This window comes from Rhinolophus ferrumequinum, chromosome 25 (assembly GCF_004115265.2).
Source record: "Rhinolophus ferrumequinum isolate MPI-CBG mRhiFer1 chromosome 25, mRhiFer1_v1.p, whole genome shotgun sequence".
Taxonomy (NCBI): Eukaryota; Metazoa; Chordata; class Mammalia; order Chiroptera; family Rhinolophidae; genus Rhinolophus; species Rhinolophus ferrumequinum.
Window position 1 is genome coordinate 25,442,371 of NC_046308.1, and position 13,730 is coordinate 25,456,100.

General features: G+C 35.4%; 1 protein-coding gene across 4 annotated transcripts in view; it reads left to right on the forward strand.

Annotated features, from left to right (window-relative positions):
• The window catches only part of CCDC15 (coiled-coil domain containing 15), a 65,146-nt gene that overhangs the window by 30,218 nt on the left and 21,198 nt on the right, over positions 1 to 13,730 (forward strand). For all 4 annotated transcript variants that reach the window (XM_033097169.1, XM_033097171.1, XM_033097170.1 and 1 more), the window contains one exon: positions 691 to 794. In XM_033097169.1, coding sequence (XP_032953060.1) covers positions 691 to 794 — 104 coding nt within the window. The remainder of the gene's footprint in view (positions 1 to 690; positions 795 to 13,730) is intronic.

Consider the following 13,730-nt stretch of genomic DNA (forward strand, 5'->3'; position numbering starts at 1 on the left):
ACTGCTATTAGATTTTTAATAGTTTTTGCTAAAAGGACACAAGCTACTTAAAGGGCAAAAACATATCTATGTATATAGTAGTGCCCCTTGAGTAGCTTGTGTCCTTAAAGGAGAATATATAAATACAGATGTATGAACATATTACACACATGGCAGCAGCACTTGCTTTTATTATACTTGTTCCCTTTAAAAGTATAATGCTCTGATATTCCTCAGTCCTTCTCTCCTCCCCACCATGTTAGGCTAGGCTTAGAGTATGCTTTTGTGGTTTTAATTTTGAAAAGTTAAAGTGACTATTGTTCTGTTATAAAATACCTCTCACATTCTTTCTGTGGCCCTGATTCTATGCTACTTACTACTTGGGAAAACAGAGTGAATATGGTATATGTCTTATATCAAATATAATCATTTCTTCAAGTGCTGTTGACAAGGGACTGTACTAAGGACAAACTAAATTATTATTCTCTGATTTGTCTGTAACATCTAATAGCTATCTGTGTGCTTGAAAACATAAAGCTCTTACTGTATGTGATATTATCTTGAGTCACCACAAATAGAAGGAAATTAAGGACTTTGTTTCATGTGACTTATGTATCATAAGGCTGTCTTGTCTAAGACACAAGGATATTTTCCTTCCTTGGAAAGTCCTCTGAGAGCAGAATCTTAACAATTTTAACTTTTTTCCTTTAGCGTCAAAAGCAGTACTTGAGATATAGACGACTTTTCATGGATATTGAAAGAGAACAAGTAAAAGAACAACAAAGGCAAAAAGAACACAGGAAGAAAATTGAAAAGTGAGTTCTTTGATCTGTACTGTGATACCAGTTAAGGTGATTTTGGAAGCTTAAGTTTTAGGAAAAATCAGGCAGTGATTTTGCCTTCTGATCCATAGTGGAAACAAATATTTTTGATCTGGGTAGAAGTATTAAAAAATGGTTAAGAGAGCTATGTTTTTTTAATAGACTATTTATTTTGGAACAGTTATAGGTTCATAGCAAAGTTAAGCGTAAAGTACAGAGAGTTCCCATTTACCCCCTGCCCCTACAGTGGACTGCATCTCCCACTATTAACATCCTGTACCACAGTGGTACATTTGTTACAACTGATAAACCTACGTGGACACATCATAATCTGTATTTTACATTTGGATTCATTCTTGAAGTGGTAGATTGTTACATGTTTTGACAAATGTATAATGATATGTATCCATCATTACAGTATCATACAAAATAGTTTCAGTACCCTAAATATCCTGTGGTACACCTATTCATCTCTCCCTCCCCCAACCTCTGGAAACACTGACCTTTTTACTGTATCCATTGTTTGCTATTTCCAGAATGTCATAGAGTTGAAATCATACAGTATGCAGCCTTTTCAGTTGACTTCTCTCACTTAGTAATTTGCATTTAGGGTTCCTCCAATGCCTTTGCATGACTTGATAGCTCATTTCTTTTTAGTACTGAATAATATTCTGTTGTCTGAATGTGCCACAGTTTGTTTATCCATTCACCTACTGAAGTACATCTTGGTTTCTTCCAATTTTTGGCATTTATGAATAAAGTTGTTATAAATATTGGTATGCAGGTTTTATGTGGGCATAAATTTTTAACTCCTTTGGGTAAATACCAAGGAATGTGTTTGCTGGATTGTAAGAGTTTTTTACTTTTGTTAGAAACTGCCAAACTGTCTTCCAAAGTGGCTGTACCATTTTGCATTCCACCAGCAATAAATGAGAGCTCTTGTTGTTGCACATCCTTGTCAGCATTTGGTGTTGTCAGTGATTTGGATTTTGGCCATGCTAATAGGTGTGTGTAGTATCTCATTGTTGTTTTTAATCTGCAATTCTCTAATGACATATTATGTAGAACATCTTTTCATATACAGTTGACCCTTGAATAGTGCTGGGGTTAGGGATATTGACTCCTTGCAGTCGAAAACCTGTGTATAACTTTTGACTGCCCTCCAATTTTGTTTTTTTAATTACAGCTTATTGGGGTGACAATGGTTAGTAAAGTTACATAGGTTTCAGGTGTACAATCTGTAATACATTTGCGACAACATGTATGGATCTTGAGATTATTATGCTAAGCGTAATAAGTCAGACAAAAAGTTGAGAGCCTATGATTTCACTGATATGTGGGATATAAAACTGAAAACAACAAAGGAACAAGACAAACAAATAAAGAAACAAAAACTCATAGACACAGTCAATAGTTTAGTTGTTCCCAAAATTTTAACTACAGTCATCTCTTGGTATCCATCGGGGATTGGTTCTAGGACCACCCCCCCACCATGGATACTAAAATCTGTGGATGCTCAAGTCCGTGATATCAAATGACATAGAACAATGCATACAGTTGGCCCTTGGCATCTGTAGATTGAAAATACTGTTTTCTATCTGCGTTGGTTGAATCCACACATGCAAAACCCGGGGATACAAATAGCCAACTGTATATTTATTGAAAAGTATCCATGTATAAGTGACCTGCTCAGTTCACCCATGTTTTTCAAGGGTAAACTGTACTTATTTGCCATCTATATATCTTCTTTGGTAAAATACCTGCTCAGTTTTTTAGCCCACCTTTGAATTGGGTTATTTGTTTTCTTATTTTTGAGTTTTAAAAGTTCTTTGTATATATTGGATAATAGTCCTTTATCAGATGTATCTTTTGTAAATATTTTCTCCTAGTTTGCGGCTTAAATTCTCGTTCGCTTGACATTATCAGAGAACAGAAGTTTTTAAGTTTAATGAAGTCCAGCTTATAATTCTTTAGTGGATGATGCCTTTGGTGTTGTATCTAAAAAGTTATTGCCATACCCAAAGTCACCTAGATTTTTTCTTATGTTACCTTCTAGGAGTTTTGTAGTTTTGTGTTTTACATTTAGTTCTGTGATCCATTTTGAGTTAATTTTTGTGAGGAGTGTAATATCTGTGTCTGGATTTATTTTTTTGCACATGGGTATTCAGTTGTTCCTGCACCATTTGTTGAAAAGACTATCTTTGCTCCATTGTATTGATCTTTGTCAAAGATCAAAGTTAATTATGCTTATGTGTGTGTATTTCTAGGCTCTCTTTCCTGTTCTGTTGACCTATTTATTTATCTGCTCTTTTGCCAATATCACACCGTCTCAAAAGGGAAATGATGCCTATAAAAGACTCTCGTTAGCTTTAAGGATATGCATAGGCTGAAAGTGAAGGGATGGAAAACGATATTCCATGCAAATGGTCACCAAAGAAGCACAAGGATGTCTATACTTTGATCAAAACAGACTTTAAATTAAAAAGGGTCACAATAGACAAAAAAGATCATTATATACTGATAAAGGTGTCAATTCGTCAAGACAATATAACAGTTGTAAATATTTATGTACTCAACATAGGAGCATGTAAATATATAAAGCAAATACTAACAGTACTGAAAAGAGCAATAAACAGCAATACAATAATAGTAGGTGACTTTAATACCTGACTCTCAACAGTGGAAAATCAATGAGGAAACTGCTGACTTGAACAACTATAGATCAAATGTACCTCACAGACATATCCAGAACATTCTATCCAATAGCAGCAGAATACACATTCTTCTCAGGAACACACAGAACATTCTTCAGGATGGATCATATGTTAGGCCATAAAACAAGTCTGAAAAATTCAAGAAAGTTGAAATTATATCAAGTATCATTTCCAACCACAATGATATGAAACTAGAAATTAATAACAGGAAATTGGAAAATTCACAAATACATGGAAACTAAGCCATACACTCCTGAACAGCCAATGGATCCAAGAATAAACCAAAAGAGAAATTAAAAAATATCAATACAAACAAAATGAAAATATTACATACCAAAATTTATTGGATGCAGCAACAACAGTTCTAAAAGGAAACTTTATAGCTGTAAATGCCTTTATTATGAAAAAAAAGATCTCAAATAAACAACCTAACCTTACAACACAAAGATAGTAAAAGACAAGCAAACTGAGTCCAAAGTTAGCAGAAGGAAAGAAATAACGATTAGAGCAGAAATAAATGAAATAGAGAATAGGAAAAAATAGAAAAGTTCAGTGAAACTAAGAATTGCTTTTTTGAAGAGAAGCAAATTTTAAAATCCTTAGCTGGATTAACCAAGATAGAAAAGGAGAACTCAAATAAATAAAATTGTAAATGAAAGAAGAGACGTTACAACCGATACCACAGAAACACAAAGGATCATAAGAAACTACTGTAAACAATTACATGCAAACAAATTGGACAACCTAACAGAAATGGATGAATTCCTAGAAATATGCAACCTGTCAAGACTGGAATCATGAAGAAATAGAAAAACTGAACAGACCAATTCCAGGAAGGAGACTGAATCAGTAATCAGAAACCGCCCAGCAAACAAAAGTCCAGGACCAGATGGCTTCACTACCAAGCATTTAAAGAAGAATTAATGCCAGTCCTTCTCAAACTCTTCCAGAAAATAGAAGAAGAAGTAAAACTTTCAAACTCATTATGAAGCCAATATTATTACCCTGATACCAAAACCAGACAAGGATACTATAGGAAAAGAAATTTACAGGCCAATATCCCTGATGAACATGGACATAAAAAGTCTCAACAAAGTATTAGCCACCTTAATTCAACAACACATGAAAAGGATCGTACACCATGATCAAGTGGGATTTATTCCAGATATGTGAGGATGGTTCAACATCCACAAGACAGCCATTATGACACACCACATTACCAAAATGAAAGATAAAAATCATGTGATTGTATCAATAGATACTGAAAAAGCGTTTGACAAAATTTAACATCCATTCATGATTAAAAACTCTCAACAAACTTGCTGTGGAGGGAATGTACCTCAACAAAGGCCGTATTTGGCAGCACTGATTATCATACTCAATGGTGAAGCGCTGAAAGCTCTTCCTTTAAGATCAGGAACAAGACAAGATTGCTCACTCTTGCGCCTTTAATATAGTACTGGAAGACCTAGCCAGAGCAGTTGGACAAGAAAAAGAAAGAAAATGCATCTCAATTGGAAAGGAACAATTAAAACTGTCACTATTTGCAGATGACATAATATTATATGTAGAAAAGCCTAACGATTTCATCAAAAATCCATTAGAACTAATTAATGAGTTCAGTAAAGTTGCAAGATACAAAATCAATTTACAAAAATCAGTTGTATTTCTATACACTAACAGTGAACTATTGGAAAGAGAAATTAAGAAAGCAATCCTATTTACAGTAGCATCAAAAAGAATAAAATATTTAGGAATAAATTTGACCAAGCAGGTGAAAGATCCATACACTGAGAACTCTAAAACACTGATGAAAGAAGTTGAAGAAGACATAAATAAGTTAAAGATAGTCCATGCTCATGGATTGTAAGAATTAATATTTTTAATGCCCATACTACCTGAAGTGATCTGCAGATTCAGTGCAATCCCTATCAAAATTCCAATGGCAGAAATAGAACAAGCAATCCTAAAATATGTATGGAACCACAGGTGACTCTAAATAGCCAAAGCGATCTTGAGAAAGGAGAACAAAGCTGGAGGCATCACACTTCCTGATTTCAAACTATATTACAAAGCTATAGTGATCAAAACAGTATGGTATTGACATTAAAGCAGATGTATATATATCAGTGAAACAGAATAAAGAGCCTAGAAATAAATCCGTTAATTTGTGACAAAGATCTAAGAGCATACAATGGGAAAAGGATAGTCTGTTTACTAAGTGGTATTGGGAAAAGTGGATATCCACATGCAAAAGAATGAAACCAGACCCCGTCCTTACACCATCAAAAATCAACTCAAAATGGATTAAAGACTTGAATGTAAGACCTGAAACTGTAATACTCCTAGAAGAAAACATAAGGGTAAGCTCCTTGACATTGGTCTTGGCAATGATATTTTGGATATTACACTATAAACACAAACAACAAGAGCAAAAATAATCAAGTTGGACTACATCAAACTTAAAAGCTTCTGCACAACAAAGGATTATGTTTTAATGAAATAAACATGCAGCATGTAGAATGAGAGAAAATATTTGCAAAACATAGATAAGGGGTTCATATCTAAAATATATAAGGAACTCATACAACTCAATACAAAAAAGACCAAACAACCCAATTAAAAAATGGGCAAAGGAGGTGACATGATACTATATAGAGAGAAACCCAAAGAATCCACCAAAAAACGATTAGAACTGAGATATGAATTTAGTGAAGTAGCAGGATACAAAATTAATATTCAGGAATCAGTTGCATTTGTATACACTGATAATAAACTATCAGAAGAAGAAATTAAGAAAACAGTCCCCTTTACAATTGCTTCAAAAATTATAAAATACTTAGGAATAAATTTAACCAAAGAAGTAAAACACCTGTACTCAGAAAATTATTAGATACTGAAGAGAGGAATTAAAGAAGATACAAATAAATGGAAAAACAAACCATGCTCATGGATTGGAAGAATTAATACAGTTAAAATGTTCATACTGCCCAAGGCAATATACAGATTCAATGCAATCCCTATCAAACTATCAAGGACATTTTTCACAGAAATAGAACATACAATCCTAAAATTAATATGGAACCATAAAAGACCTCGAATAGCCATGGCAATCTTAAGAAATAAGAACAAAGTGGGAGGTATCATGACACCCGATATCAAAGCATACAAGGCTATAGTAATTAAAACAGCATGGTATTGGCATAAAAACAGACAGATACATCAACGGAACAGAATAGAGAGCCCAGAAATAAATCCATACCTATATGCTCATTTAATCTACGATAATGGAAGCAAGAATTTACATTTGGGTAAAGACAGTCTATTCAATATATGGTGCTGGGAAACCTGGACAGACACATGCAAAAAAAATGAAGCTGGGCCACCTCCTTACACCATATACAAGAATAAATTCAAAATGGGTTAAAGACTTAAATGTAAGATCTGAAACCATAAAACTCCTAGAAGAAAATATAGGAAGAAAATTTGCAGACATTACCCTTAGTAATATTTTCACTGATTATTCAGGCAAGGGAAGTAAGAGAAAAAATAAACATATGGGATTACATGAAACTAAAAAGTTTTTTCACAGCAAAGGAAATCATCAATAAAACAAAAAGGCATCCTTCTGAATGGGAGAAGATATTTGTCAGTGATACATCTGGTAAGGGGTTAATGTCCAAAATTTATAAAAAACTCATTCAACTCAACACCAAAAAAACAAACAACCCAATTAAAAAATGGGCAGAGGACATGAAGAGATATTTCTCTAGAGAACATACAGATGGCAAACAGACATGAAAAAAATGCTCAACCTCACTAATTATTAGATAAATGCAAGTAAAAACCACAATGAGATACCACTTCACTCTGGTCAGAATGGCTATCATCAATAAATCAAGAAACAATAAGTGCTGGAGAGGATGTGGAGAAAAGGGAACCCTTGTGCACAGTTAGTGGGATTGCAGATTGGTGCAGCCACTATGGAAATCACTATGGAGTTATCTCAAAAAACTGGAAATGGAACTACCTTATGACCCAGCAATTTCACTCCTAGGTACCTATCCAGAGAAATCCAAAACTCTAATTTGAAAAAGAATTATGCACCCAATGTTTATTGCAGCACTATTAACAATAGCCAAGATATGGAAACCACCGAAATGCCCATCAGTAGATGACTGGGTTAAGAAACTGTGGTACATTTATACAGTGGAGTATTACTCGGCCATAAAGAAGAAACAAATCTTACCATTTACAACAATATGGATGGACCTAGAGAACATTATGTTAAGTGAAATAAGTCAGACAGAGAAAGACAAATACCATATGATCTCGCTTATATGTGGAATCTAAAGAATGGAATAAATGAACAAACTAATCAGAAACAGTCTCAGAGATATAGAGAAAAAAACTGAGGGTTGCTAGATGGGAAGTGGGTGGGGATGGGAGAAAGGGTGAGGGGATTAGAAGGCACAATTGGTAACCACAGAGTTGCCATGGGGATACAAAGGACAGTTTGGGGAGTATAATCAGTAATGTAAAGATTTTGTACGGTATCTGAAGGACACTTGTCTTATTGGGGAAACCATTTCATGGACAGTGTAGGTGCCTGACTGCTGCGGTGTGCACCTGAAGCTGAAGCTGAATAGTGATGGCTGTCAACTGTGGTTCTCTCTCTCTCTCTATATATATATATGCATGGGATGTGGAGTGCAGCGCAGGGAATGGGGTCAGTGGAACTGTGGTGACTATGTGTGGTGTCGGAGGGGCAGTAGATTGGGGCCGGGGGGTTGTCATTTTGTGAGGGGGTAAATGTCCAATTATTACATTGTTTTGTACACTTGAAACTAATTTAAAAAAATGGGCAAAGGACCTGAATAGACATTTTCCAAAGAAGATATACAGATGGCCAACAGGTACATGAAAAGGTGCTCAATATCACTAATTATCAGGGAAATGCAAATCAAAATCATAATGAGATATCACCTCATACCTGTTTGAATGGCTATCATCGCGAAGGCAAGGAATATATATTGGCAAGAATGTAGAGAAAAGGGAACCTTTGTGCTCTGTTGGTGGGGACGTAAATTGGTACAGCCACTATGAAAAACAGTATGGAGATTCCTCAAAAAATTGAAAGTAGAATTACCATATGATCCAGTAACTCCGCTTCTGAATATATATCCAAAGGAAATGAAACACTATCTCAAAGACAGAGCTGCACCCCCGTGTTCATTGCAGCATCATTTGCAATAGCCAAGACATGGAAACAACCTAAGTGTCTGCAGGCAGGTGAATGGATAAAGAAAATGTGGTACATATATATTAGGTTGGTGCAAAAGTAATTGTGGTTTAAAAGGTTAAAAATAATTGCAAAAACCACAATTACTTTTGCACCAACCTAATAACATCAATCATGAAAAAAAGGAAATTCTTCTGTTTGTGACAATATGAATGAACCTTGAGGGCATTATGTTAAGTGAAATAAGTCAGAGAAAGACGAATACTTAATGACCTCACACATGTATGAAATCTAAAGAAGTCAAACTCATAGAAACAGAGAATAGATTGGTGGCAGCCAATTCCTGGGGGGTGAGATGGGGGAAATGAGATGTTGGGCAAAGGGTGTAAACTTTCATTTGTTAGATGAATAATTTCTGAGGATCTAATAATTACAGCATGATGACTATAGTTAACATACTGTATTGTATACTTGAAATTTGCTAAGAAAGTGGATCTTAAAATGTTCTCATCACACACATACACATACAGAAGGTAACTATGTGAGGTGATGGATGTGTTCACTAACCTTATTGTGGTAATCATTTCACAATATACATATATATGCATTACCAAACCATCACATTGTACACCTTAAAGTTATATAATGTTATTTGACAGTTATATCTCAGTAAAGCTGAGGGGGAAGAATGTGAGTTCCAAGGCAAGGACATCCCCTCTTATCCAGGTCTGAGAGTGATACTGCACTTACTCAGCAAATGTTAATTTGGCGTCTTTCATGTCCTGGCACTGTCCTAGCACAGGCAATATGAAGATAAATAAAGTACTTTTTTTTAAAGAACTAGCTCATAGTCTAAGGTGGATGGGGAACAATTGTATACAAATAAGTAATATAATTAGTATAATAGAAGAAGTAGGGACAAAGTTGCTGAGAGCACAGAACAGGGATTACTGATTCAGTTTGGAGAGTTAGAGAAATTATTACATTTCAGTTGGGCCAAATGGATAACTGTGTGTTTACTGGGGAAGTAGGTAAGAATGGCGAAGTAGAAAAATCAATGTAAACTGAGTCAGGATGGAAGAGAATAAGAGTATTCATGTAGAGTTTTATAATATATAAGGGCTTTCATGTATTTTCTTGTTTGGTACTATTCAACTTTAGAACAAACATTTATTCAGAGCCTACCCTATGCCAGGCATGAAATAAAGGAAGTTTTTTCTTTACTATATGCTGAGAATGTAAAACTTGAAAATGTGGCAGGGTAGTGGTTCATAGCATATGTTTAGAATCAAATAAACTTGGATTTGAATTTGCCACTTATTAGTTCTGTAATCTTGAGCACACTTCTTCACCACTGAGACTCAGTATCCTTTTTTCTGCCCCCCATAGTTTTATTGAGATATTGACGTATAGCACTGTATAAGATGTACAGCATAATGATTTGACTTACATATATTGTGAAATGATTACCACAATAAGTTTCGTTAACATTCATCATCTCATATAGACACAGAAAAAAAAAAAGAAAAAAATTTTTTTCCTCGTGGTGAGATTTCCTTGTGATTAGGATCTTAACAACTTTCATATATACCATACATCAGTACTGACGATAGTTATGTTGTACATTATATCCTTAGTCCTTTAAAAAAATTTTTTATTAAAGTATAGTTGGCATACGATATAAAATGGGATAATATCTGTCTTCTAGGTTGCTGATAGAATTAAGTGGAGAAATGTATGTAAAGTACTTAACATTGTATATGGAATTTAATAAAATCACAATAAATAATACCTATTACTACCACGATGATGATGGTGGTGATTATGATGATAATGATGATAATGATGCAGCTGCTGCTGATGGTAAATAGGATAAGCACCAAGGGAGGCCAGAAAAATGGAGAAAAGGCAATGAAAATAATAATTATAATGCTGCACGAAAAGTGAGGGGCTATAACTGGGACAGTTTAGGGAGGTCAAGAAAGGCTTTGTGGATGAGTTAATACTCAAGCTGGGTCTTGAAGAATGAAGAGGAATTTACAAGATGGTCAAGGAACTTAGTGTGAAAATATAAGAAATGTCTGGGAAACAGTGTAAAAACTTGAGGTGGCTAAACTGGTGGAAGTGAAGTGGCAGAGGGGCTATAACAAAACTGTTGAAAGATTTTAAGGCCGAAGACTTATGATCTGATTTGTATTTTAGGAAGATCACTCTGGCAGCAAAGTATGGAATGGTCAGGAGAAGATAGAAAACTAAGGCAAAGAGTCCAGCTAAGCAGGAGATGAGAAGGGCATTGGAACAGAGAGTAATATATTTAATAAAATTTAAGAAGTAGAATTAAGTTGTATGGACAACTTAATGACCAATTGAGTTTGGTGTTGAGAAAGGAGTTTCTAACTTTCTTCTTGGATAACTAAATGAATGGTAGTACCATTAACAAAGATAGGAAATGCCTAAAGAAGAACAGATTTGACATGAAGCTGGTGAGTTCAGTTTTGCACATTGAGTTTGAGAAGCCTGTGGAATATAAAGGGAGGGTTGACTTACACACATTTGGAAATAAGGAACTAGAGTTCTGGGAGCAATGGGAACTAAAGATTTCTTTAGAAATTTTCAATATGTTGCAACATGAATTTGGACCAAGCACAGAACTACTTCTGGGGAACAGAGAAACAAAAACAAAAACTCAGGCTCAGGTCCAGCCTCAGATACCTTCACTAGTGGATTCTTTCCAAATATTTCAGGGGAAATATATTGCCAAGTTTTATATAAACTATGCTAGAAAATTTAAACAGAAAATACTTCCCAAATAATTTTTGAGGCTTGCATAACCTTAATACCAGCCTGACAAGGACATTACAAGAAAGCAACGTTACAGATTAATTTATCTCATGAACATAAATGTAAAAATACCAAGTAAAGTGTTAGCTCACACTTTTTTTTTTAATTTTATTGGGGAATATTGGAGAACAGTGTGTTTCTTCAGGGCTCATCAGCTCCAAGTCATTGTCCTTCAATCTAGTTGTGAGGGCGCAGCTCAGCTCCAAGTCCAGTTGCTGTTTTCAATCTTTAGTTGCAGCGGGCACAGCCCACCATCCCATGTGGGAATTGAACTGGCAACCTTGTTGTTGGGAGCTCACGCTCTAACCAACTGAGCCATCGGGCCGCTTCTTCTCTGGAAGCTCAGTGGCAGCTTGTCTTCAATCTAGTTGTGGAGGGCACAGCTCACTGGCCTATGTGGGAATTGAACCGGCAAGCCTGTTGTTCAGAGCTTGTGCTCTAACCAACTGAGCCATTCGGCAGCCCCTTAGCCCAGTGACTTTTGAGGGGCACTACCGTGTTTCCCCAAAAATAAGATTGGGTCTTATATTAAGTTGTACTCCAAAAGACCCATTAGGGCTTATACTCAGGGGATGTCATCCTGATAAATCTGCTAGGGCTTGTTTTCTGGTTAGGTCTTATTTTTGGGGAAACACGGTACTGAAAGCTCCTGTCCTTGGAGCTTCTGTGCGAGCCTCTGCCTTCCACCCCAGGGCAGCTTCTTAACACCGCTAACCTTCTCCAATACCATGGACCCTATGGAAACAAAGCTTTTTGCAACAACAGTGATGTTGGAAAAACGTGACTAAAATAAAACATTCCAAGATGTTTAAGAATTGTCTTTGAATGGTGGAAATGCATTTTTACTATTCTTTCTGCATTTCTTAATTTTTCAATTTTTTTTAAGCCTAAGTATTTTGGAGTTTGGGAGCCTAAGCAATATCTGCATTGTAAGGGGCTCCTTTTTTTTTTTTTTTAAGTAATGTTTTTATTGAAATTGAAATTGTAGCAGTTTTATTATAGTTGTTTAAGAGTTATGAGAATAAGGAATTTATATCGATAATAATATTGGTACAGACTTGAGTAGCACTACAATAAAAATAAAACTGGGAACATTCAAGAATACATTACTGGGGAGCGTGTACATTAATCCTGTTTATAAACAGTGAGCCAGAACATTCACGTTTAGGAGACATGCCTCCAGAGGTGCCGTGGGAAGGGGAATGAGGCAGTTGAAATTAGTGGATTTTTACCCTATTTTGGTATATTGCAATTCTGCGTAAGAGTATGTTTGTAAAACAGATGTTTGAGTACTACAGATTTAGATTATTTCTAAGAATCCTTTCAGCTTTAGTAACTAAAACCCATATATTTTCATTGACAATGGTAATTATTGGTAGCTGTGGATCCTCCCATCCCCACTCTCCTTGACATCTCACTGTCTTTAGTACGTGTTATGTGAGGTTTTATGGGTGTACATGTGTATTAGTCAGAGAGAGAGAGAGATTTATTTTGAGGAATTGGCTCACACAATTGTGATGTACAAGTATAAAATTTGCAGCATAGCCCAGCAGACTGAAAATCCAGGGAAGAGCCAATGCTGTAGTTCAAGTCTGAAGGCCATCTGCTGGCAGAATTCCCATAAGGGGCTCCTTGCTGCTGAATATCCTGTTTATTTTGCAATAGAGAGTAAAAGGATTCTTGAAATATTTATATGTCAGTCCAGTAATGAGAATGGTTTACCTGTGAGGTGTTTAATAGTTCCTTTGATATATCTTATTCTCACATGCTTCTCCCCCCAAGATATGTTATACCGTGTTTCCCCAAAAATAAGACCTAGCCAGACCATCAGCTCTAATGCATCTTTTGGAGCAAAAATTAACAGAAGTCCTGGTATTATATTATTTTATATTATATTATATTACGTTATATTATGTTGTTATACTATAAAGGCCCGGTCTTTTAATAAAATAAGACCAGGTCTTATACGAATATTTGCTCCAAAAGATGCATTAGATAGAGCTGGTTGTCTGACTAGGTCTTATTTTTGGGGAAACATGGTAATGCTTTTGTTTTTAAAGCAACTTGATAAAAACTGCAATAAAAAAGTGTGTGTGTGTGTGTGTGTGTGTGTGTGTGTATGTGTGTTTCGGA